General features: G+C 46.5%; 1 protein-coding gene across 3 annotated transcripts in view; it reads right to left on the reverse strand.

Moving 5' to 3' along the window:
• LOC144798329 (maestro heat-like repeat-containing protein family member 2A) overlaps positions 1–22,660 on the reverse strand; it is a 71,789-nt gene that overhangs the window by 19,928 nt on the left and 29,201 nt on the right. For all 3 annotated transcript variants that reach the window (XM_078669155.1, XM_078669154.1, XM_078669156.1), the window contains exons 13-14: positions 14,451–14,570; positions 13,004–13,102 (exon numbers count right to left, since the gene is read on the reverse strand). In XM_078669155.1, the coding sequence (XP_078525281.1) occupies positions 13,004–13,102; positions 14,451–14,570 (219 nt within the window). The remainder of the gene's footprint in view (positions 1–13,003; positions 13,103–14,450; positions 14,571–22,660) is intronic.

Consider the following 22,660-nt stretch of genomic DNA (forward strand, 5'->3'; position numbering starts at 1 on the left):
GGTGTGCCAGCTGGACTTTTCCCCAACTTTTAATATTATTGACTGAAGTCCTACAACCTATCATGGGATTTTCAGGCTGTCAGAAATCCCTCAATACGTTGAGCTGTATGGCTACCAGGTCAGTGGAGTACATGCTTCCACTGCCCTGCCCAAATGGAGTTCATTATTAGATGGGCTGGCCCATCTATACAACATATTCTAAGACACCTTTCTTCCCCCTTTTTTGGTGCTGTTGCATTTCTCTAAACTATTCATCTAATCTGAGCCTTTCATTGTCTTGCTTTTGTTACCCACTGATCATCTTAATCACCATTGTCATACCCCCAGCCAATGAGCAGAGACCTTCACATATATTAGCTTGCATGATTTTACAATAGGTCTCGAATTTGCACGGGTTAGAGCTATAGACGTAAATGACAATGTCTTTTACTTATGTTTTTTGGTTTGGAGTGTAGTGGATGTATGTGATGTCCAGTGGAATTATGTCAGTTGTATTCAAGTTGTTAGTTTTGAAATTGTGTGGGGTGGAAGTGTGTGGTGTATTTGTGTAGTGGAATTGCGGTGCATTGTGAATAGATAGGGGTGAGAGCTGCACAAAATAGATAGAAATGGATGATAGAGAGGGAGGTAGTTTGTGCAGGAGATGGTGATTGAATTTGAGATAGAAGAACAGAAAGAGTATGTGAGAAAGAAGGGGAGAGCAGGCCACAGATGCATAAACGGGAGCACATGTGTATGCGGAAAACACCTGAAGAATAAGAGGAGAGTGTGGGTTTGAGGGACAGAAATTTGAGATAGAGGAGCAGAAAGTGTATGTGAGAAAGAAGGGGAGAGGAGGCCATAGATGCATAAAGTGGGGGCACATATGTATGCAGGAAAGTAAAACAGTTAAAGAATAAGAGGAGAGTGTGGTTTTGAGGGACAGAAATTTGTGAAAAGGCATGGTATGGAAACTGTGCTTGAGAACTCAAGTAAACCGTATGAGAGAGGCAGGAAGAGTGCATGAGAGAGCGAGAGAGAACAGTGAGAGAGAGTAAGAGAGAGAGAGATAGAGGTACAATTGGAAGGGGCACCAATAATAGGGGGGGAGGCGAGAGGTGGACCAGTGAAGAGCGTGAGGAGGTACAGGAAGGTAGCGGATGTGAGCAGGCAGTATAGAGAGAAGACAGGGAGCGTGAGGGAGGGAGAGATCAGCGGTATTGTAAGATGAGAGGGGGTACTGGGAGTCTGAGGGAGAGATGAAGAAGTTACTTACCTTCGGTAACGCTTTTTCTGGTAGATACAATATCTGCCTGTGGATTCCTCACTTTGTGAATATCCCCCTGCGTCAGCAACATTCGGAAATTCTTTTTCGTAGCCTCGCGCCGACGTGGACTAGGACGTCATAGATACACGACCTCGCTCGCGACTCCGCTGACGTCACCGACGCCTATAACAGGCCCACGCCGGCGTGATGACATCAGTTCCGCCCTTTTTTCCATGCCATCGAGGCACACGGACGGACCAATGACAGTAGATATATACATAGTATACACAGTACACAATAGTCAAGGCAAAACACACAGTGTAAAGCAAATGCAAGCAAGCAGTTGAAACATCTCCTTGACAACAAAATAATTACATTACAGTAACTCTGGCATAGAAGAGTGGACAACGGGGAGGCGGGTGGGTCAGTGAGGAATCCACAGGCAGATATTGTATCTACCAGAAAAAGCGTTACCGAAGGTAAGTAACTTGTTCTTCTGATAGATACATCTGCCGTGTGGATTCCTCACCTTGTGAATAGAGTCCCACAGCAGTCCCCACTCCCGGAGGAGGGTGTCCACTCTTCTAAACCAGGAAATCCTGAAGGACAGAGCGAGCAAAGTGACCGTCCCTCCTCACTTCGGAATCCAAGCAGTATTGCTTCGCGAAAGTGTGAAGGGAAGACCAAGTTGCCGCCCTACAAATATCCTCAACAGGTACACCTCTAGCCAATGCTGAGGTTGAAGACTTAGCTCTAGTAGAATGAGCCCTTATACCCTCTGGTGGTTCCTTACCGGCCAAAGAGTAGCAGATCTTTATGCAGAGGACGAACCATCTCGATAAAGTTCTTTTATGGACCGCTCTTCCTTTCTTGCAGCCAGCAAATCCAACGAAGAGCTGGTCTTCCAAACGAAAGTCCTTGGATCTGTCCAAGTAAAAGGACACCGCCCTCTTAGGGTCCAGGCGGTGCAGTCTCTCTTCCTCCTTAGAAGGGTGAGGGGGAGGATAGAAGGTAGGTAGGGTAATGGACTGTCCTAGATGGAAGGGAGTTACCACCTTAGGCAGAAAAGCAGCCCTGGTCCTGAGAACCATCCGATCAGCATGAATGGTCAAGAAAGGGGGCTTGAAACTATCCGCCTGATTCATCAAGCTAAATTGCACTTGCAAAGGGCAAGATTCTCAGAATCTTGCCTTTTGCGAGTGCAATTTTTGCATTTGGGATTCATCATCCCAAATGCAAAATTCGCTATTTAAGAATGCGCACATTTGCGAAGAATTGAATTTAAGGAATCTCTATTTGAGATTCCTTAAATGCAATTCATGAAGCATTTTAAAATTGCGAAAATGCAATTTTGGGACGCTATTTACCAAGAGGTCAGACCTCTCGGTAAATAGCAAAAACTTAGAAAAATGCTTTTAAAAGCATTTTTCTAAGTTGCATGTTGCACACACACATGTCCTTTGGACATGTGTGTGCGCAACACCTGTTTCAATTTGCATTTAAGGGGTGCTACAGGGTGTCCTTTGGACACCCCTGGCACCCTTTAAATCGCTATCTTATTTGCGAGTAGCAAATTGCTAATCGCAAATAAGGAAAACTCCCCAATTATTCCTATGGGCCTTTTGGCCCATAGGAATGAATGGGGAGTTATTCCTTATTTGCGATTAGCAATTTGCTACTCGCAAATAAGGAATGTGTAGGAATCGCTATTCATTTAGCAATTCCTACATGAATACCGTTTTGCGAGTCCTTAATAGCGATTCGCTATGAATCGCTATTAGGGGCTCGCAAAACGGCCCGTTGATGAATAAGGCTGTAAAGAGCTTGAAGCTCACTTACCCTCCTTGCCGAGGTTATCGCAACGAGGAAGACTGTTTTAAAGGTAAGAAGCCTCATGGGACATTTGTGAAGAGGCTCAAAGGGAGCACCCATCAAAAAGGTCAATACAAGATTTAAGTCCCACTGAGGCACAATAAAAGGTGAAGGGGGGAACTTATTTGTGAGACCCTTCAAAAATCTTAAAACCACAGGAGATTTAAAAAGAGATGGCTGGTCAGGCAAGCAGAGAAATGCCGACAGCGCTGAAAGGTAGCCCTTCACTGTGGCAACAGCAAGCCCCTGTTGCGCCAGAGAAAGGGCAAACTGGAGAACATCAGACAAATGGGCTCTCACAGGGTCAATAGACTTTTCCCTACACCACTCGACAAATTTCGACCATCTATAAGAATAGATGGACTTAGTGGAGTCCCGCCTGGCGGATAAAATGACATCCACAACGTCAGGCGGGAGGGAAAAGGAATTCAGGTTGCCCCGCTCAATCTCCAGGCATGAAGGTGTAATGTCTGGAGGTGGGGGTGTAGAACCTGCCCCTCCATCTGAGAGAGGAGGTCTGCCCTGAGAGGGAGACGGAGCGGCGGGTGAGAGGAGAGGTGGAGAAGATCTGTATACCACACCCTTCTTGGCCAGTCCGGGGCGACCAATATGACTTGGGCCCGGTCTTGGCGAATCTTCCTCAGAACCCGAGGAATCAAAGGTATGGGAGGAAACGCGTAAAGGAGTTGATCTCCCCAACTCAATTGAAACGCGTCCCCCAAGGCTCCTTGCATCGGATACTGGAGACTGCAGAATGACAGGCAGTGAGCATTCTCGTGAGTGGCGAACAGGTCCACCCGAGGAGTCCCCCACATCCGAAAGATGTCGCGAACTACCTCCGGGTGAAGCCTCCACTCGTGGTCGGCAGAGAACTGCCGACTGAGACTGTCTGCACAAACGTTCAGAACCCCGGCCAGATGATTTGCCATCAGACAAATCTGATGGTCCTGAACCCAGGACCGGAGACGCAGAGCCTCTCTGTAGAGACACTGCGACCCCACTCCTCCCTGTTTGTTGATGTACCACATCGCGGTCGTGTTGTCCGTCAGGACTTGAACCGACTGACCGTGAAGGGAAGGGAGGAAGGCCTTGAGCGCTAAACGAATCGCCCGCAATTCTAGAAGGCTGATGTGAAGCAACCTTTCCTCTGGAGACCAAAGGCCCTTGACCTCCAGATCCCCCAGATGAGCACCCCACCCGAGAGTGGATGCATCCGTTATCACCGTGGCCACCGATGAAGGCAGCTGAAAAGGCTTCCCTTGAGACAGGTTGCCTTCCACGCCCCACCAAGACAGATCCGCCGCAGCTTCTCTGGAGATCCTCACAGACTCCCTGAGATCTCCGTTGTGCTGATACCACTGCCTGCGGAGGCACCACTGGAGTGCCCTCATGTGCCAGCGTGCATGGATGATCAACAGAATGCAAGAAGCCATCAGACCGAGCAGGCGAAGGACCTTCAGGACTGGAACGACCGCTCCATTGTAAAATAAAGGAATCATTTCCTGTATGTCGCGAATCCTTTGAGGAGGAGGGAATGCACGACATACAGTTGTGTCCAGTACAGCACCTATGAACAGGTTGCGCTGGGAGGGCACCAGGTGAGATTTGGGTACATTTATTGAAAAACCCAACCTGTACAACCACTGAGTTGTCTCCTGCAGATGATGGAGCACTCTCTCTGACGACTCTGCTTTGATCAGCCAGTCGTCTAAATAAGGGAATACTGGAATCCCTGATCTCCTGAGATGCGCCGCCACCACTGCCATCACCTTGGTGAAGACTCGAGGCGCAGTAGTAAGTCCAAACGGAAGGACCGCAAACTGGTAGTGCTGTGATCCCACCATAAAACGGAGATACCTCCTGTGCGACTTCAGGATTGGGATATGAAAGTAAGCATCCTGCAAGTCGAGCGACACCATCCAGTCTTCTTCCTGTAGCGCTTGAAGAACCTGAGCAAGGGTGAGCATCTTGACTTTCTCCCGTTTCAGATAGAGATTCAAGATCCTGAGATCCAGGATTGGACGAAGTCTGCCATCCTTTTTTGGAATCAGGAAATACTGGGAGTAGCATCCCTGACCCCTTTCCTGCTCTGAGACCACCTCTATCGCACCCTTCCTTATCAGAGTTAACACTTCCTCCTGCAGAAGAGACAGATGTTCCTCAGTGCAATACCCCTGGCAAGGAGGGTAATTGGGAGGGAATTCCCGAAAAGGAAGGGCATACCCATTTTCTACAAGATTGAGAACCCAAAGATCTGATGTAACGATTCCCAATCCTGTAGAAAATGGGTAAGCCGGCCCCCAACCGGACCCACATGATCCTGAATGGAGGATCTAGGACTGCTTCTCAGGGGCAGGGGGGTTGGAGGAAGTGGAGGAGGAAGAGGCCTGACGTCCACGAGGACGTGCTCTCTGCTTTCCCCTATATGACCTATATAAGGAATTTTGCTGCTGCTGCTGTTGCTGCTGCTGCTGCTGCTGGCCTTGCCGGAAATTCCGAAAGGAAGAACGACCAAAACCCCTGAATCTTCTGCCAGTCGAAGAACCTCTTATCTGGAGACCTAAAGACTTGGCAGTCGCTCTACTATCCTTAAACCTCTCAAGGGCCGCATCAGCTTTCTTCCCAAAGAGGCCAGAACCATCGAAGGGAAGATCTAACAATGTAGCCTGAACATCCGCTGAAAAGTCCGAGGATTTCAACCAGGCGGACCTCCTAGTAGAGACAGCAGTGCCCATGATGCACGCCACAGAGTCTGAAGTATCCAGACCACTCTGAATGACCTGGAGAGCTGCTGCCTGGGCGTCCGAGATCACTTCCTCAAAGTCCTTCTTGCTGGCATCAGGAACTTTTGGAGCAAGAACCCGTAAAGAGTCCATAAGTGCATGTAAATACCTCCCCATTAGACAAGTGGCATTTGTTGACTTCAATGCCATACTGGCAGAGGAGAAGGTCTTCTTTGCCACCTGATCTTGTTTCTTCGCCTCCTTTTCACAAGGAACCTGGGGAAAAGCACTAATGTTCTTCTTGGAACATGCAGCCTGAATGACTAGGCTCTCCGGTGAAGGGTGAGAGGTCAAAAAGGCAGGGTCCTCAGGGGCAACCCTGTACCTCCTGGCTACACTCTTAGAAACAGCAGGAGCTGACAACAGTTTCTTCCATATCTCCAAAATGGGTTCTGTTAGAGCATCATTAAAAGGAAGGAGAGGTTCCACCACTGAACTTGGAGAATGCAAGACTTCAGTCAGAATATTAGACTTAAATTCCGCAGTCGGCAAAGTCAATTTAAGGAGTTCAGCAGCCTTCCTCATGACTAAATGATAGGGTTGAACATCCTTGGAAGGTGTACTAGAGCCTGAGGGCAACTCCCACTCTGGAGAGAAATCTAGGCTTCCTGCATCTGCCAACTCCTCAAAACAGTCCTCATCCAATTCACCTTCTTCCATATCAGAATGTGAATCTAAATACCTCCTTTCTTCCAACAGGCGTTGAGCCTCCCTTCTGGATCTCACCTTGACACGTTTTGCAACCGGATCCACCATCGAATCCGATGGATTCGGGATAGACGTCGGAATCGAACTCGATGGCTCAGAGGGATGTGCTCGAGGCCGACTCGGAGCAGGCGACGTCGGGACTGGCGTCGATGGCTTCGGTGGAGGCGGAAAATGCCAAGGCGGCGTCGGAGCCGGCATATAAGGCATAAACGGAGCCGGAGGATAGGAGTGAGGAACTCCTAAACTAAAAGCCAGAGGACCCATGGGACCCGAAGGTGCACCAGAGGGGTACCACGCCCTTGAAAAGACGCCATACATTGCGTTGAGAAACGCTGATGGGTCCTGGCCAGGGGTTGGAAAGGGTGGTTGAGAACCCTCTGGCTGGCCTTGAGGAGTGCTTGGATTCGGCTTATCGATAGGCGCGGAATCCACATCCTCTCGAACCTCTTCCTCTTCTCGGGCCGGGGACGGCGCCGGAGATGGATTCGGAGACGGATTCGGAGCCGGAGTCGGAGACCGCACCCTCGACTCCGATGGAGAGGCCTCACCTTCAGGTTCTGGTTCCGAAACATCAAGAGTCACCACCTTCGAACGAACCTTCTTCGGTGACCTCGACCTTGACTTCGACTCCTTACCAGAACGACGTCGAGACTCATGTCTCCTCTTCTTATGTTTCTTCTTCTTCGAAACATGATCCGAAGCCGACTTCGAAGATGACCTCCCTCGAGAACCAGACCTCGACCTCGATCTCGACCTCGACCTCGCCCTTCGAGAACGAGATCTCGACGACTTCTCCTTTCCAGCTTTCATCTTAGCCACCAGGAGCTTTGCCTCTCTTTCCCTCAGGGCCTTCGGGTTCATCTTTTTACACGAAGAACAATCATCCATATCATGGTCCGAGCTCAAGCACCAGATGCAGTCGCTGTGCGGGTCGGTAATGGACATCATTTTACCGCATTCTCTGCAGGGCTTGAATCCGGTTTTCTTTGAAGACATCTTCGAAGAGACAGGATACAGAGAAACAGAAAATGGTAACAAATTGACACAAAGTATCAGTTGGCTACTGAGATTCCCGATAACCGTTAGCGTCATCGACGCGGAAAAAAGGGAACTGATGTCATCACGCCGGCGTGGGCCTGTTATAGGCGTCGGTGACGTCAGCGGAGTCGCGAGCGAGGTCGTGTCTCTATGACGTCCTAGTCCACGTCGGCGCGAGGCTACGAAAAAGAATTTCCGAATGTTGCTGACGCAAGGGGATATTCACAAGGTGAGGAATCCACACGGCAGATGTATCTATCAGAAGAGAGAGGCAGTGGGTGTGTAGGGAAGTGATGACAGGGTTGATGATAGTGCAAGGAAGTGAGTGATGTGTTAGATTGGAATTGTTTGTTGTGGAATTGTATGGCATGGTGTGAAGCTGTGTAGAGGAAATATGTGGCATTGTGTGCTCTGGAATATGTGGATATAACTGAAGAGTGATGATGGTGGCCGCAAATGGGAAGCCCATGGGCAGGCTAAAGCCCATCCAGTAGATGCAGCATGTCTCGGTTTGAGACAGCCCATATGCTCCGTCTAGAGCTGAGGCCTAAAAAACATGACTTTATCCAGCTGCGTGGTTTACCATCAGAGAGATACCAAATAGCGCTCCAATGCTTTGCCTGTACAAGGGCATATGTGTTCTCTTCCGTGTTCTCATAGTGAGACAGAGAGCAAGATTGAATGAGCAAGCAGACATTGTAGTTTATGAATTGGTGGTAGCAGCATTCCCGACAAACAAAATGGCTGTGTGTGTTTTGACCACGGTGTGGGGGCAGTTGACTGATTTGTAGATGCAGAAAATATGGGTGTCACTAAATGTTCAATATGTCATCCTGCCCTTGGAAGAATGCTCACGAAGGTAATCCTAGAAAAATCACATGTACATGCAATTACGGTATAATCAATATAATAACAGAAACATATGTAACAGGATTCATTGGATCAGATAATGAGTGTAAAATGACTTTGACAGTTACCAAAATGTTTATTGTGTAGTACATTACAGTTTGCCACTCATTTCCATACACATACTAACCGTTTGACCTATATTTACTTTCTGAGAAAAATAGGCAATGCTCATGTTTTATTGACCAGGCAGTGCACGGAGTGGGAGGCCACTTCAGTGCGGGCCACACTTTGCAGGAAAAGGCCCTACCTGCAGAGCCCAGGTGGGTGGTGGAAAGGGACAATTAAATGCTCACACTTTCAATTCCACTGCAGTGTGAGGGGTGCAAGGCCACAGGAGTTAGAATCATAGAATAATGAACAAGACTAGTCTCAAAAAATTTGAAACAAAGAGTCCAGCAATTTGCAGCAGCCCCGGCTGCCAGGGCGTGTTATACAAATTTCCAACATGATACGACTAATGCTGAATTACCATAAACATAAAAGTCTACCACAGTTGGCAGCTCATCATAATCAGAAAGAAAAAAAATTAAATGTAGCAAGTTACTGTTTGTAGCATGCTTCATTAAATAAACCCTGGCCTACGACGAAAGGCCTATGCGGGGCTTCAAGTGGTATGAAAAAACTGGTGGGTCCCTCAAAGGGGCGTGGCAAGAAGATTACGGATGTGGCTTAAAACATGTAAGCAAAAAATAAGTGCTTCTGTATAGTGTGCCTCCCCACTAGTATTTTGGAGCTGCTGTCATTGCACCCAGATATATAATACAGCAAGTTACATGACTGATACAACAAGCCCAGGTTGTCAGCTTTGTCAATGGTGTGTATTTCCATTGGCTATATCTGAGGGTGAACATTTCCATGCCCTTTTCAAATAATTTGCTTCCTTTTAAGTCTTTTCTCTCTCAATGGGGGCTGGTTATCAAAGGGAGGATTTGAAAAGGTTAGTTTAAATAGGCCATCTTCTGTTTTTCCTGAATTTAACGCAGGATATTCAAGTAAAGCCCTTGCCTTTCTCTCATAACTTTTTTTCCTGCACAACTTATTTTTAACAACCTTGGTGTTTAACAAAATATATGCTTCAATACCTCGATTACACACTCAAAGCATTTCTTCCTGCAGAACAGTTGTCATGTAAAAATATATGGTTTACATGTAAAGCCCTTTAGTGCCCTAGGGCCAAGTTTACACTATATAAACTGCCAGAAAAAAAAGAAAGAAAAAAGCATAACGTGACCTTGGTGTGGCCTGGCAAGTCTTATGTCCTTTTGTGCAACAACAGCATGTAAGCATAATCGTTGCCTTAATTGCAGAAGTATACAAGCACATGAAGGGCAGAAACCTTCCCTAGTAGAGGACAATGACAGTTAATGTCATTTGTAGTGAACACTGTAATAATGTACTCTGCATTATATTGCTGTTCTGCAGAGTATGTTGCAATGGTAAAAGACCCATGCTTCCCTGTAGCAAGGAACTTCCCCTAAGCAGCGGGATCAGAGCAGACATTCCAGCAAAAAAGAGGAATCAGACAAAACAGAGTTTTCTGCCTGGAGGGTGCGGGCAAAAATGGAGACCCCGTTAAGGGAACGTCCCGGCACTTGCTTTTTAGAACTGCTGGTGCACCAGCAAGACCCAGCCCACTTAAAGCCCTCGGCCTATGTGATATCTATTTGTGCCTGGGTTGTTAAAAACATTATCTGCAAGACGTGCGGCAATGCTATGAAACTACAAAAATGCAGTTACATGAGCTATAAATGAAAACATACATTATTATTATTACGGTGTTCAGGCTGTTAAACATGAACATGTGCGCAGAATCAGAAGGAGGAGAGCAGAAAGAAAGTATACGAGTAAACTGAATGTTTCTGCTGGGTGAGAACGAAACCTGCAGAGAAGACTGCAGCCCTATGCAGCATATACCCCATGTTTTCACATCTTGCTTGGTCCCATCTATGATCTTACTGCCAGGTCCTATAGGCAGGCTTGCTTCCAATGTGATCTGACTGAGCGCTCCTATTTGATTTTCACAACTTAGAAGCGGTGTTTTAGCCAACACAGCATTGGGCATTGTCAGAATTATGCTCTCACTACAGAAAAACAGCTTTTTAGACGACAGGCATTGTGCTGTTGAAATTCCAATTTCTTTGCGATACCCCTTAGATCAATGAAGCAGCTGCCATAAAGGGGCACCTGCTGAACAACGGAAACACGCAAACGGAAAACAAACCTGAGCCAATAATGTGTTGAGATAAAAGCACAAGATAACAATAAAAAAACAAGTATTTCCAAGATCAACGAGAGACTGCGCCTGTAACCACCGTGCACAGTAGTTCTAACCAATGGAAAAAGTATTCCCAAAATGAGTACCTAAAATGGCCACTGTGTTAACAGATAAGTAATTGGCTGATGCTTTCAGGGGGGGTTCAATACAGGAAGAGGCATGATGTATTCATGCCACGGACGAATGGAGTGACGATTGGGGCAGCTAAAGGGAAGCCTATGGGCAGGCTGGTTAGAGCAGCACACACGCGCTGTCTAGAGCAAAGACCTATGAAGTAACCACTTTTGACAGTTAAGAGCTTTGCCAGAAAGCGGATCTTTAACCTGTCGGAAAAAGTAATTTCATCCATCTAGTGACGACTTCATGCAGCTTCTGGGCACTGCTAAACTTCAAACGAAAACCTAAATTTCAGATATCGATCCATCACACTTAATATCATTTATAAACTTATACAGCTTATTTTTATTTCATTTAAAGGGTGCAGCTCATAGGTTTCATGCCTTAACAAACACATATTTTGTCATAGCTATTGGCGCATTTATTGGAGTGCAGCTTCCACTTGCCCTGGTACGCAATGTACTGTGAAATAAGTGAGGGATGTGTAATGGCTGTTGGTTATGATAAAGTTTAAACACAATTCTTTTTCTGTGCTATACAATTGTGGTGGCACAGGCAACATAAATTATTCACTCAAAGTTGAATTATGGTGTCAAAGAACTTTTGGGCAGCACTACCTCGTGCACCTGTCTGCTCAAAAGACACTTGTCCCCTGCCAGTGGTATTTAGGTTAAAATTTAGAAATTAAATATAGAGGAAAAAAATACAAAAAGAAAAGTGAGAAACTGATATTTCAAATTTTAATGCTGTATAAGTATCTGAAAATGATTTTGTAGGATTTTATTCTTGTTGTAAGGTACACAAATCCAAAATCCTATGTCTAACCATAATGCTATCACTATCACTTGCCCATTACTATTATGTACTATAACCGAAACCCAAACCCCCTAACACTAGGAGGATAATATACCCACCACTTTTCACAGACCTGAACCTAGTTCATTCCAGCAAAGTATGCTGAACAAAATTCTTTACCCTAACCCTGTATCATGCCCATACTTCTTCTCTAGCCATAAAGTTATCCCTAAGACTAACATTAATCAAGAACTGTTCCGTAACTGGCACAATATACGCAACCTGAAGTCAATATCTATCCTTTATGCTTACATGAACTCTACACCTAACTTTAATGTGTACCATTACCCTTACCCTAACTCTTATTCACACACACACACACACACACACACACAACCTCAAAGGCGGCAGGAACGCCACGAAGAAAATGCCCTGCAAAACCAATGATCCAGTGAATATTGCCTTACCCGGCTGCCTAAATCAACCCTGGCCTCAGTGTCACCCAGCCCCCAAATACAATGAACCTCCCTGGCCTTGTCCTAGGCATAGGGGATATGTGTGGTTCTCTGCCCCTACAACGCAATCACACTGCCTTACCCATGTGTCAGGGTGGGTTGTTCACGTTGGCCTCATGAAGGCCCATCCTCAGACAGGAGAGGTAGTCCTTTAACACAACACACCAGTGCTGGTGCCGGTTGCCTCCTGGCCCGGGCCAGTCACCATTTCAGTAGGAGTTTAGAGTCCAGTAAGCTGTGTGCTATAGAATATGGACTCAGCCGCATACCTTTCCTCAATGTAACTGTATTGTGTAGATACAGAGCCCAGCCTTTACCCAGGCCTGTTGTTTGATATCGAGTACCACTCCCCCCTTGAGTCCAGGGCCTGGTCTTAGACCTGGTCTTGTATTGAACACCCACATTCCTAAATGTAAGTTGTCTTGGAGGGTGGCATTTCCGTTAGTGCTCTATTACTTCTGAAGTCATGAGTAAATCAAAGGAGAAAGTAAAGGTTGAATGACTTGTTTTTATGGTAAATTTAAGAAAGTGTTGCATTTGGTATCATAAGCCCCTTCAAAATAAATTTTCTAAACAAATTTCTAAATTTCTTCAACAAATGTTATATACACATGAGGAATGGAAGCTGCACTGGCCATTTATTTGATACAGTTTTATCTAATTGTAAAATACATTTAATAAATGTGAACCGCCGCTGCTGAGGAAAGTTTGAAATATGAGACAGAAAGAGATGCATGGTTCTTACCAGCTCAATATCAGAAAGACAACCCTTGTACGCTTCAAGTACCTGCCGGCATGCGAAAGGATGAACCTTGGCACATGTTTGGAAACCAATTACTATGCCCTGCAAATAGGGAAAGACAACTCACAGCCTCAGGGAGACAATAGACATTAACCAAACACAGACATTTAGTAGAAGAGATTTCATATTTGAAAGAAAGGATAAAGCTGGTTCTTGATTTCACATTCAGTGTTTACAGCTGGTATAGGTGAATGATTGTCAACTAGTAAAGCAAGGGAAACAGCCACTACAACGCGGCCGTTTCCACGAATGCATTAACCATGCATGCATTACAACGCATGCGTGGTTAACACGAAAGCCTTTACCACGCATACCTTTACTAAGAGGTAAGTAGTAAAGGCATATGTGGTAAAGGTTCAAAATAAAAAAGGGGGGCTTGTGGGGGTCTCCCCCCAAACAAAAACCTCACCTGAAATCACGTAAGAAAGTGCAGGAAATCGGCGTCGTTTAAGAGGAAACGGAAAGAAACTTCCGCTTCCTCTTAACGACGTACAACGTCACCACGCAAGAATTAGAGGAAAGGGTTATGCGTTGAAAAACCATTCCGTTGTAACGCGTGCGTGGTAAAGGCATGCGTTGCAACTGAATGCGTTGTAAGAACATACATCCGTAAAGCAAATATATTCAGTGGCCTGAAAGCATGATTTAAGGATACCTTTATACAGCTATGCTGGAGGGCCTTTACCATGCTACTTAAAAAGCATCTTTAGACAATAACATGAGAGTTTTGTCACTATTTGTTTTCTGTCACTTTGTTCTCTCTGGTGTTTCACATAAAGGAACTGCAAGGATAGTTCAATACACAAGCCTTCTTTACAACAAAGGAGTGCGATTTCTTTAGAAGCGGTGCTTATCTTTTTTTCCACATGTCTACTGTTGTCTATTTTGAAGGCCTTTCTGAGAGAGTCATTTCAAAGCCTTCACATAGCTTTATGTCTTTCACCACTTTATCTGCAACATTGATTAAACTTGATTTATCTTGTTCAAATACTGGCTTCTATCAAGAGAGATCACCTAAAGAGGCTCCTAACTATCCCTGATGAAATGCATTATTAGTCACCTGAAAAAAGGAGCTCTACATTTAGTTTCTGCTAACTTAGTCCTCATCTACTCTGTAGAGGGGTTTCACTCTACTATAATTTGGCTATGCACGAAGTACAAAATCACACTTTTGGGTGAGAGGAAGTACTGAGTGAGGAATGTTTCACCGGTCATCAATATTTTACCATCAAGCTCTATGAATGAAGTTACAAACCTACACAATGTACATCCAGATGCTCTACAGCCCATATGACTACCTTCTCAACTTGTTTTTGTTGTGGTCGTACAGGGTGAAATACCCTAGGGAAATAAATCTATGATAATTGTAAGAAATGCACTTGATACTTACTGCATGGTAAGGCGTAGCGATGAACCAAGTAGATTCGAACATGCTTCGAAGGAAGGGTAAAATCAGTGCCGTATCATCACAGCTGGCCATGCACTTACCAAGGCACTGGAAAATAAAACCCTAATATGGGAGTGAATTAAAGACAGTCTGAGTTAAGAATAAACAGCATCTCCTGCTCACTCTATGAAAGTCTTACTTATATTGGAGTATTCATCTTTGATTCACTCTACACACATATTTGTCTCCCACTTTCAAATAGCACTTAATAAGTTGAGTGAAATGTTTGTTATCTTATGTATAGTATAGTTATATTTTCTGGACATTGTAGAGATTTGTATATGGCCTTAATATGACTCAAAATAAGGAAGTGAGGGGTAATGTGAGCCAATGAAGGTCCAGTACCAAGGCTCTGAAAGTGCTAATGCAGAAACCAGTGGAAATACTGCTCCTTTCAGAAAGCAAAGTAGAAAGAAAGGCGGACAAAGAAAGGGGAATCCTAAGGATTTTTTCTTGGTGCCTTCACAAATCCATGAGCATGTAAAGTCTCATCATCAAGGGTGTTCTTCATAGGGCTGGCAATGCAATGCCCTATGGGCCCCACGAAGGGTCGCTTTAGCAGAGATCTTTTTATTTTTGCCATCTGATGAAAGTGCCAGTGTGAGGGCGTTTTGAATGTGTGAGGTTGAGTGAATGTGTATAGTGAAATGAAGAGAGACTAAAAAGAGGTATTCAACTGGACTTTAAACTGATGGTTTCCTTGGCAGGTTTAAAAAAACATAATTTGGTACGGGCGACTACAGGGAGGTAATGTATCCAAGTAGCCTAAATTTGTGAATGTGGTCAGGTCAACGTGTTTCTTGCCTGTTGACCCAAAATGTTTCTGTACCACTTCTTCAGGACCTAAAAAAGGGAGAGCTAACCCTACCCCACATCTAAGATGTAGGTAATCCCCTAAAAAAATACCTTTGTACAAAAAGTTTAAAATTGATCGTCCAACTTAGAAAAAAATGAGAAATTGAAGAAAACACACAGTAAACAAATGTTTTGCATGTATGGGCCAAGGTGTCTCCAGGATCGCTTTTCCGGGACACTGTATGTGCATGCTATTGTTTTGGCTGATCAGTCGCCACAATGTGACGGAAATAAAAAACACACTAGTACATGCAATATAACAGAATAGGCAAGTGGACATACAGGCAACAGATAACATAAAACCAATCTGTGTTGCTGTTACACAGTGTATCACAAGTTGTCCTCAGGAGTGAGTGAAGGGTCTTACCCTTTGGATCAGTGACCCATAGGTCAAAAGCAGAGTGTAGCACTCAGCTGCTAGCTGTGGAAAGAACAATGATAGTCAACATAAAGAAACACCAAGTCAAGGGGACCCAAATTGCCTTGGGGTGAGAGAAAAAAGAAAAACAGAGTTTTCAAGAGATGCAACCATACTCATGTGGTTTCTGTGCAGAGAGCACAGGATACCTACCATCCTCTGTTCATCTGGATTGAGACTGAGCAGGGGAGAAGACCCGTCTTTTAAGGTGCAGGTAATTGTAGTGATTGTCCTTGGGTGGGGTGCATGCGACCGTGGGAAGGAGTGATGACGCACTGGGCCCCTTGAGATTCCAGAGCCATGATTCGCTTTTAAGTGTACCCAGAAACTGAAGGACCTCCTGGTAAACACCAGACCTCATATTCAACAGTCCCACATGCAGAACACCTTGTGGGCCTTACCACCTGTCACAGGGCACTATCCCTGTGGGTCCTATGGGGTATGCCCACTGACTAAACATTCCTAAGACGTCAGGTTGGGTCCCCAATTCGCCTGGAAACAAAAAAGTCACAGTAACTGCAGTACAAAAAACTGTGTTTACCTGATCACCTGCCTTTGTGGCCTTCATTACGCCGGAATGACCACGAGCGCTATCGAACCAAGAATAATGGAGCACTGGAGCAACATATGTTGCAGACACAGCACTAAAAAAATGTGCCATCACTTTTCCAAATCCAACCACTCTCCAGATGACATCCGGCAGATCATTTGGGAAGCTATTAATTCATGGAGCCCTTTAAACCTTTTCAGAATGGAGCAAGGGTGGATTTTATGCCTCTCCACCAACAGCAAAGGTTTGAAAGATGAAATCCTCTAGTGCGAGGTGTAATTCAGTCCCCTGTGAAATCAGATACTCTCTTACTATGGCTGGATTGACATTTTCTTCATACATGGGACCTGATATACCATATCACCATTGACACCATGTCACATATTGAATGCCCGGCTATGGAGTCCCAGACACCACACTAAGCAGTGCTTATGATAAGCATTTTGCGACTTGGCATTGGTCTCTTCTTCAGTAACACAAATGATTCTGTTGATACCAATGAGGTGGTACCCTCCAATAAGAAACCATGTAACTGTCTTAGTCTACTGTTTGAGATGAACAAGTTACTTACCTTCGGTAACGCTTTTTCTGGTGGATACAGTATCTGCCTGTGGATTCCTCACCTTGTGAATATCCCCCTGAGTCAGCAACGTTCGGAAAATTCTTTGTAGCTCGCCGGCGTGGACGACGTCACAGGAACGCACGACATCGTGCGCGGCTGCGCTGACGTCACCGACTCCATAATAGGCCTACGCCGGCGTGATGACATCAGTTCTGCCCTTTTTTCCGTGCCTTCGAGGCACACGGACGGACCAACAACAATAGATATATACACAGTATACACAGTACAAACTAGTCAAGTTAACACACATAGTGTGAATATAACATAGTAAATCATGTACAAGAACCCACTTCCTTTGAGGATAACATGTATACATTAAAAAAACATTACCAGAAATTCAGGTATAGAAGAGTGAACAACGGGGAGGCGGGTGGGCATGTGAGTAATCGACAGGCAGATACTGTATCCACCAGAAAAAGCGTTACCGAAGGTAAGTAATTTGTTCTTCTGATGGATACATCTGCCAGTGGATTCCTCACCTTGTGAATAGATTCCCACAGCAGACCCCACTCCTGGAGGAGGGTGTCTACTCCTCTATACCAGAAAGTCCTGAAGGACAGAACGCGCAAAGTGGCCGTCCCTCCTCACTTTGGTATCCAAGCAGTAATGCTTCGCGAAAGTGTGGAGGGAGGCCCAAGTTGCCTCTCTACAAATGTCCTCTATAGGAACACCCCTAGACAAAGCAGATGTTGATGACTTTGCTCTAGTAGAATGAGCTCTTATACCCTCTGGAGGTTCCTTACCAGCCAGGGCGCAGCAGATCTTGATGCATAGAATAATCCATCTCAGAAGTGTGCGCTTGTGCACAGCTCTTCCTTTTCTACTGCCAGCAAATCCAACAAACAACTGGTCATCCACTCGATAGTCCTTTGTCTTATCATGATAAAAGCTCACCGCCCTCTTAGGGTCCAGACGGTGAAGCCGTTCCTCCTCCTTGGAAGGGTGAGGGGGAGGATAGAAGGTAGGAAGGGTAATAGACTGTCCTAGATGGAAGGGAGTTACCACCTTAGGCAGAAAAGCAGCCCTGGTCCTAAGAACCATTCGTTCATCATGAATGGTCAAGAATGGGGGCTTCAAACTAAGAGCTTGAAGCTCACTTACCCTCCTTGCTGAGGTAATAGCAACCAGAAAGACCGTCTTAAAAGACAAGAGTCTCAAGGGACACTTGTGCAAAGGTTCGAAAGGAGAACCCAGTAAGCACCAGATTCAAGTCCCATTGAGATACAATAAAGGGAGTAGGAGGAAATGTATTCTAAGGCCCTTTAGAAATCTTAAAACAACAGGAGACTCAAATAAGGACGGCTGATCCGGCAGGCAGAGAAATGCAGACAAAGCCGAAAGATAACCTTTGACTGTAGGAACAGCAAGCCCTTGCTGCACTAAAGAAAGAGCAAATTGAAGTATAGCTGATAAACGAGCCCTCAAAGGATCGATGGATTTCTCCCCACACCAGGAAACAAACCAAGACCACCTATAAGAATAGATAGACTTGGTGGAGTCACGTCTGGCCGATAGAATGACATCCACCACATCATGTGGGAGAGAAAAGGAATTCAGGTTGCCCCTTTCAATCTCCAGGCATGAAGGTGTAAGGTCTGGAGGTGGGGGTGTAGAACCTGAGAGAGGAGATCTGCCCTGAGAGGGAGACAGAGCGGCGGGCACGAGGAGAGGTGGAGAAGATCTGTGTACCACACCCTTCTTGGCCAATCCGGGGCGATCAATATGACTTGGGCCCGGTCTTGGCGAATCTTTCTCAGAACCCGAGGAATCAATGGTATGGGAGGAAACGCGTAAAGGAGTTGTGAGCCCCAACTCAACTGAAACTCGTCCCCCAAAGCTCCCAGCATCGGATACTGAAGACTGCAGAATGACGGGCAGTGAGCATTCTCGTGAGTGGCGAACAGGTCCACCTGAGGAGTTCCCCACGTCCGAAAGACTTGACAAACTACCTCTGGATGAAGCCTCCACTCGTGGTCGGCCAAGAACTGCCGACTGAGACTGTCTGCACGCACGTTCAGAACTCCGGCCAGATGATTTGCCATCAGACAAATCTGATGGTCCAGAACCCAGGACCAGAGACGCAGAGCCTCTCTGCAGAGACACTGCGACCCCACTCCTCCCTGTTTGTTGACATACCACATCGCGGTGGTGTTGTCCGTCAGGACTTGAACCGACCACCCGCGAAGGGAAGGGAGAAAGGCCGTGAGTGCTAGACGTATCGCCCGCAACTCTAGAAGGTTGATGTGAAGCAACCTTTCCTCTTGATCTCCAGATCCCCCAGATGAGCACCCCACCCTAGAGTGGATGCATCCGTTATCACCGTGGCAACCGATGGAGGTAGATGGAAAGGCTTTCCTTGAGACAGATTGCCTTTCACGCTCCACCAAGATACATCCGCTGCAGCTTCTCTGGAAATCCTCACAGACTCCTCACAGACTTCCTGAGATTCCTGTTGTGTTGATACCACTGCCTGCGGAGACACCACTGGAGTGCCCTCATGGGTCAGCGTGCATGGTTGACCAACAGAATGCAGGAAGGCATCAGACCGAGCAGGCGAAGGACCTTCAGGACTGGAACGACCGCTCCATTGTGAAATAAAGGAATCATTCCCTGTATGTCGAGAATCCTTTGAGGTGGAGGGAATGCTCGACACACAGTTGTGTCCAGTACCGCACCTATGAACAGGTTGCGCTGGGAGGGCACCAGGTGAGATTTGGGTACATTTATTGAAAAACCCAACCTGTACAACAACTGAGTTGTGACTTGCAGATGATGGAGCACTGTCTGCTTTGATCAACCAATCGCCCAGATACGGGAATACAGGTATCCCCGACCTTCTGAGATGTTCTGCCACCACAGCCATCACCTTGGTGAAAACTCGAGGTGCAGTAGTAAGACCAAACGGAAGGACCGTAAACAGGTAATGTTGCGATCCCACCGTGAAACGGAGATACTTTCTGTGCGACTTCAGGATAGGAATATGGAAATAAGCATCCTGCAAGTCGATCGATACCATTCAGTCCTCTTCCAGCAGCGCCTGAAGAACCTGAGCCAGGGTGAGCATCTTGAACTTCTCCTGTTTCAGGTAAAGGTTCAAGATCCTAAGATCCAAGATTGGACTAAGTCTGCCACCCTTCTTGGGAATCAGGAAATACTGGGAGTAGCATCCCTGCCCCCTTTCCTGCTCCGGAACCACCTCTATCGCACCCTTTCGTAACAGTGACGGGATTTCCTCCTGCAGGAGAAGTAGGCGGTCCTCTGAGCAAAATCCTTGGCAAGGAGGGTAATCTGGAGGAAATTCCAGAAAGGGAAGAGCATACCCATTCTCTTCAAGATTGAGAACCCAAAGATCTGATGTAACCGATTCCCAATCCCGTAGAAAAGGGGTAAGCCGACCCCCTACAGGACCCGCATGATCCGGAATGGCGGATCTAGGGCTGCTTTGCTGATGGTGAAGGGGGTTGGGAAGAGGAAGAGGAGGCTTGACGTCCTCGAGGACAAGCTCTTTGTTTGCCCCTGTAGGATTTATATAGTGGATTTTGCTTTTGCTGCTGCTGTTGAGTTTGACGGTAGGGACGAAAGGACGAACATCCAAAACCTCTATACCTCTTAGTCGCAGAGCCTCTGGACTGCAGCCCCAAAGATCTGGCAGTAGCCCTACTGTCCTTAAAACCTTCCAAAGCTGCATCAGATTTTTTGCCAAATAGTCCAGCACCATCAAATGGGAAACCTAACAAGGCTGCCTGAACATCCACAGAAAAGTCAGATGACTTCAGCCAGGCAGCCCTTCTAGAGGCAACAGAAGTTCCCATAATGCGAGCAACTGAATCAGCGGTGTTAAGACCACTTTGAATCACTTGACGTGCAGCCGCCTCTTTATCGGCCAACACCTCATTAAAATCCTTCCTGCTGTCCTCAGGAATTTTAGGAGCCAACTGCCGTACAGAGTCCATCAGGGCATGTATATATCTCCGCAAGAGACATGTGGCATTGATCGATTTTAGAGCCATACTTGCCAAAGAGAAAATCTTCATCGCAGTCTGATCCTGTTTCTTGGACTCCTTATCCCAGGCACTTGAGGGAAAGCGCCAACAGTCTTCTTCAAACAGGCTGCCTGTATAACCAGACTTCCAGGCAAAGGATGTGAGGATAGAAACTCAGGATCACCAGGTGCTACCCTATACCTCCTTGCAACACCCTTAGCCACTGCAGGAGCTGTAAGAGACCTGTTCCAAACCTCCAATATAGGCTCAGTCAAAGCCTCATTAAAAGGAAGCAATGGTTCCACAACTGAAGATGGGGAATGGAGGACCTAAGTCAAAAGATTAGACTTGTATTCAGCTGTAGGCAAAGTCAAATTTAAAAGATCCGCAGCTTTTTTGATGACCACATGGTATGGTGCAACGTCCTTTGAAGGGGCATCAGATACAGAGGACAGCTCCCATTCAGGGGAAAGCTCCAAACCACTAGCATCCCTCAAATCATCAAAATAGTCCTCCTGAAGCTCACCTTCTTCCACCTCAGCCTCAGCCTCTCTAAATCTTTGCTCCTCTATAAGGCGCTGAGCTTCTCGCCTCGATCTCTCCTTCAAGAGTCGCGCCATCGGATCCGTGACCGACTCCGATGGAGCCGGTGCCAGCGTCGAGATCGGATCTGGAAGCCCAGGTCGCTGCTCATGAGGTCGAGTCGGAGCCGGCGACGATGGAATCGGCATCGATGACCTCGGAGGCGCCGAGAAATGCCAAGGTGGAGCCGGCATAAATGGCATAAAAGGAGCTGGAGCATAGGAATGGGGAACTACTAAATTATATGCCAATGGACCCATGGGACACGAAGGTGCACCAGAGGGGTACAAAGCTCTCGAGTAGACTCCATACATTGCGTTTAAAAACGAAGTAGGGTCTTGACCTGGAGCTGGGAAGGGCGGGTAAGGACCCACAGGATGCTCTCTCGGAGGTTCCAGATTTGCCTCCTCTTCCACAGGCGGATGGACTGGAGTCATCGAGCCCTCAGGTAATGGAGCCTCTTCTTCCTCTCGAGCCGGGGACGGCGTGGAGAGGGATCCGATACTGGAGCCGGAAAACGCACTGGCAACTTCAAGGGCAAAGCCTCACCTTCTGGAACACCAGGTGAAGGAGACACCTCATCTTTTCTATGCCTCCTCTTAGGCGACTTCGGTCTCGACTCTGAGTCCTTACCAGATTGATGTCGAGATCCATGCCTTTGCTTCTTATGCGTCTTCTTCGTTGACCTCGAAGCATGACCAGATGACGACCTCGAAGGCGACGCCGTGCGGGACCTCGACCTCGACCTCAACTTTGACCTCGCCCTACTCGAACGCGATCTCGAAGTCTTCTTCTCCTTTCTACCTTTCAACTTCACCACCAGAAGTTTTGCTTCCCTCTCTCAAAGAGCCTTTGGGTTCAACTCCTTACACAAAGAACAGCCTTTGACATCGTGGTCCGAACTCAGGCACCAGATACAATCCTCGCGCGGGTCCATAATCGACATCATCTTGCCGCACTCCCCACATGGCTTGAACCCGGTCTTCTTAGACGACATCTTCAGCGAGAAACAAAGAAGCAAGAAGACACCAAACAGAGAAAAACAGTAACCAAGTTACTAACAGCTACAGAGGTTCTCCGAAACCGTTAGCGTCGACGACGTGGAAAAAAGGGAACTGATGTCATCACGCCGGCATAGGCATA

The sequence above is a fragment of the Lissotriton helveticus genome, chromosome 12 (genome assembly GCF_964261635.1).
Source record: "Lissotriton helveticus chromosome 12, aLisHel1.1, whole genome shotgun sequence".
Lineage (NCBI taxonomy): Eukaryota > Metazoa > Chordata > Amphibia > Caudata > Salamandridae > Lissotriton > Lissotriton helveticus.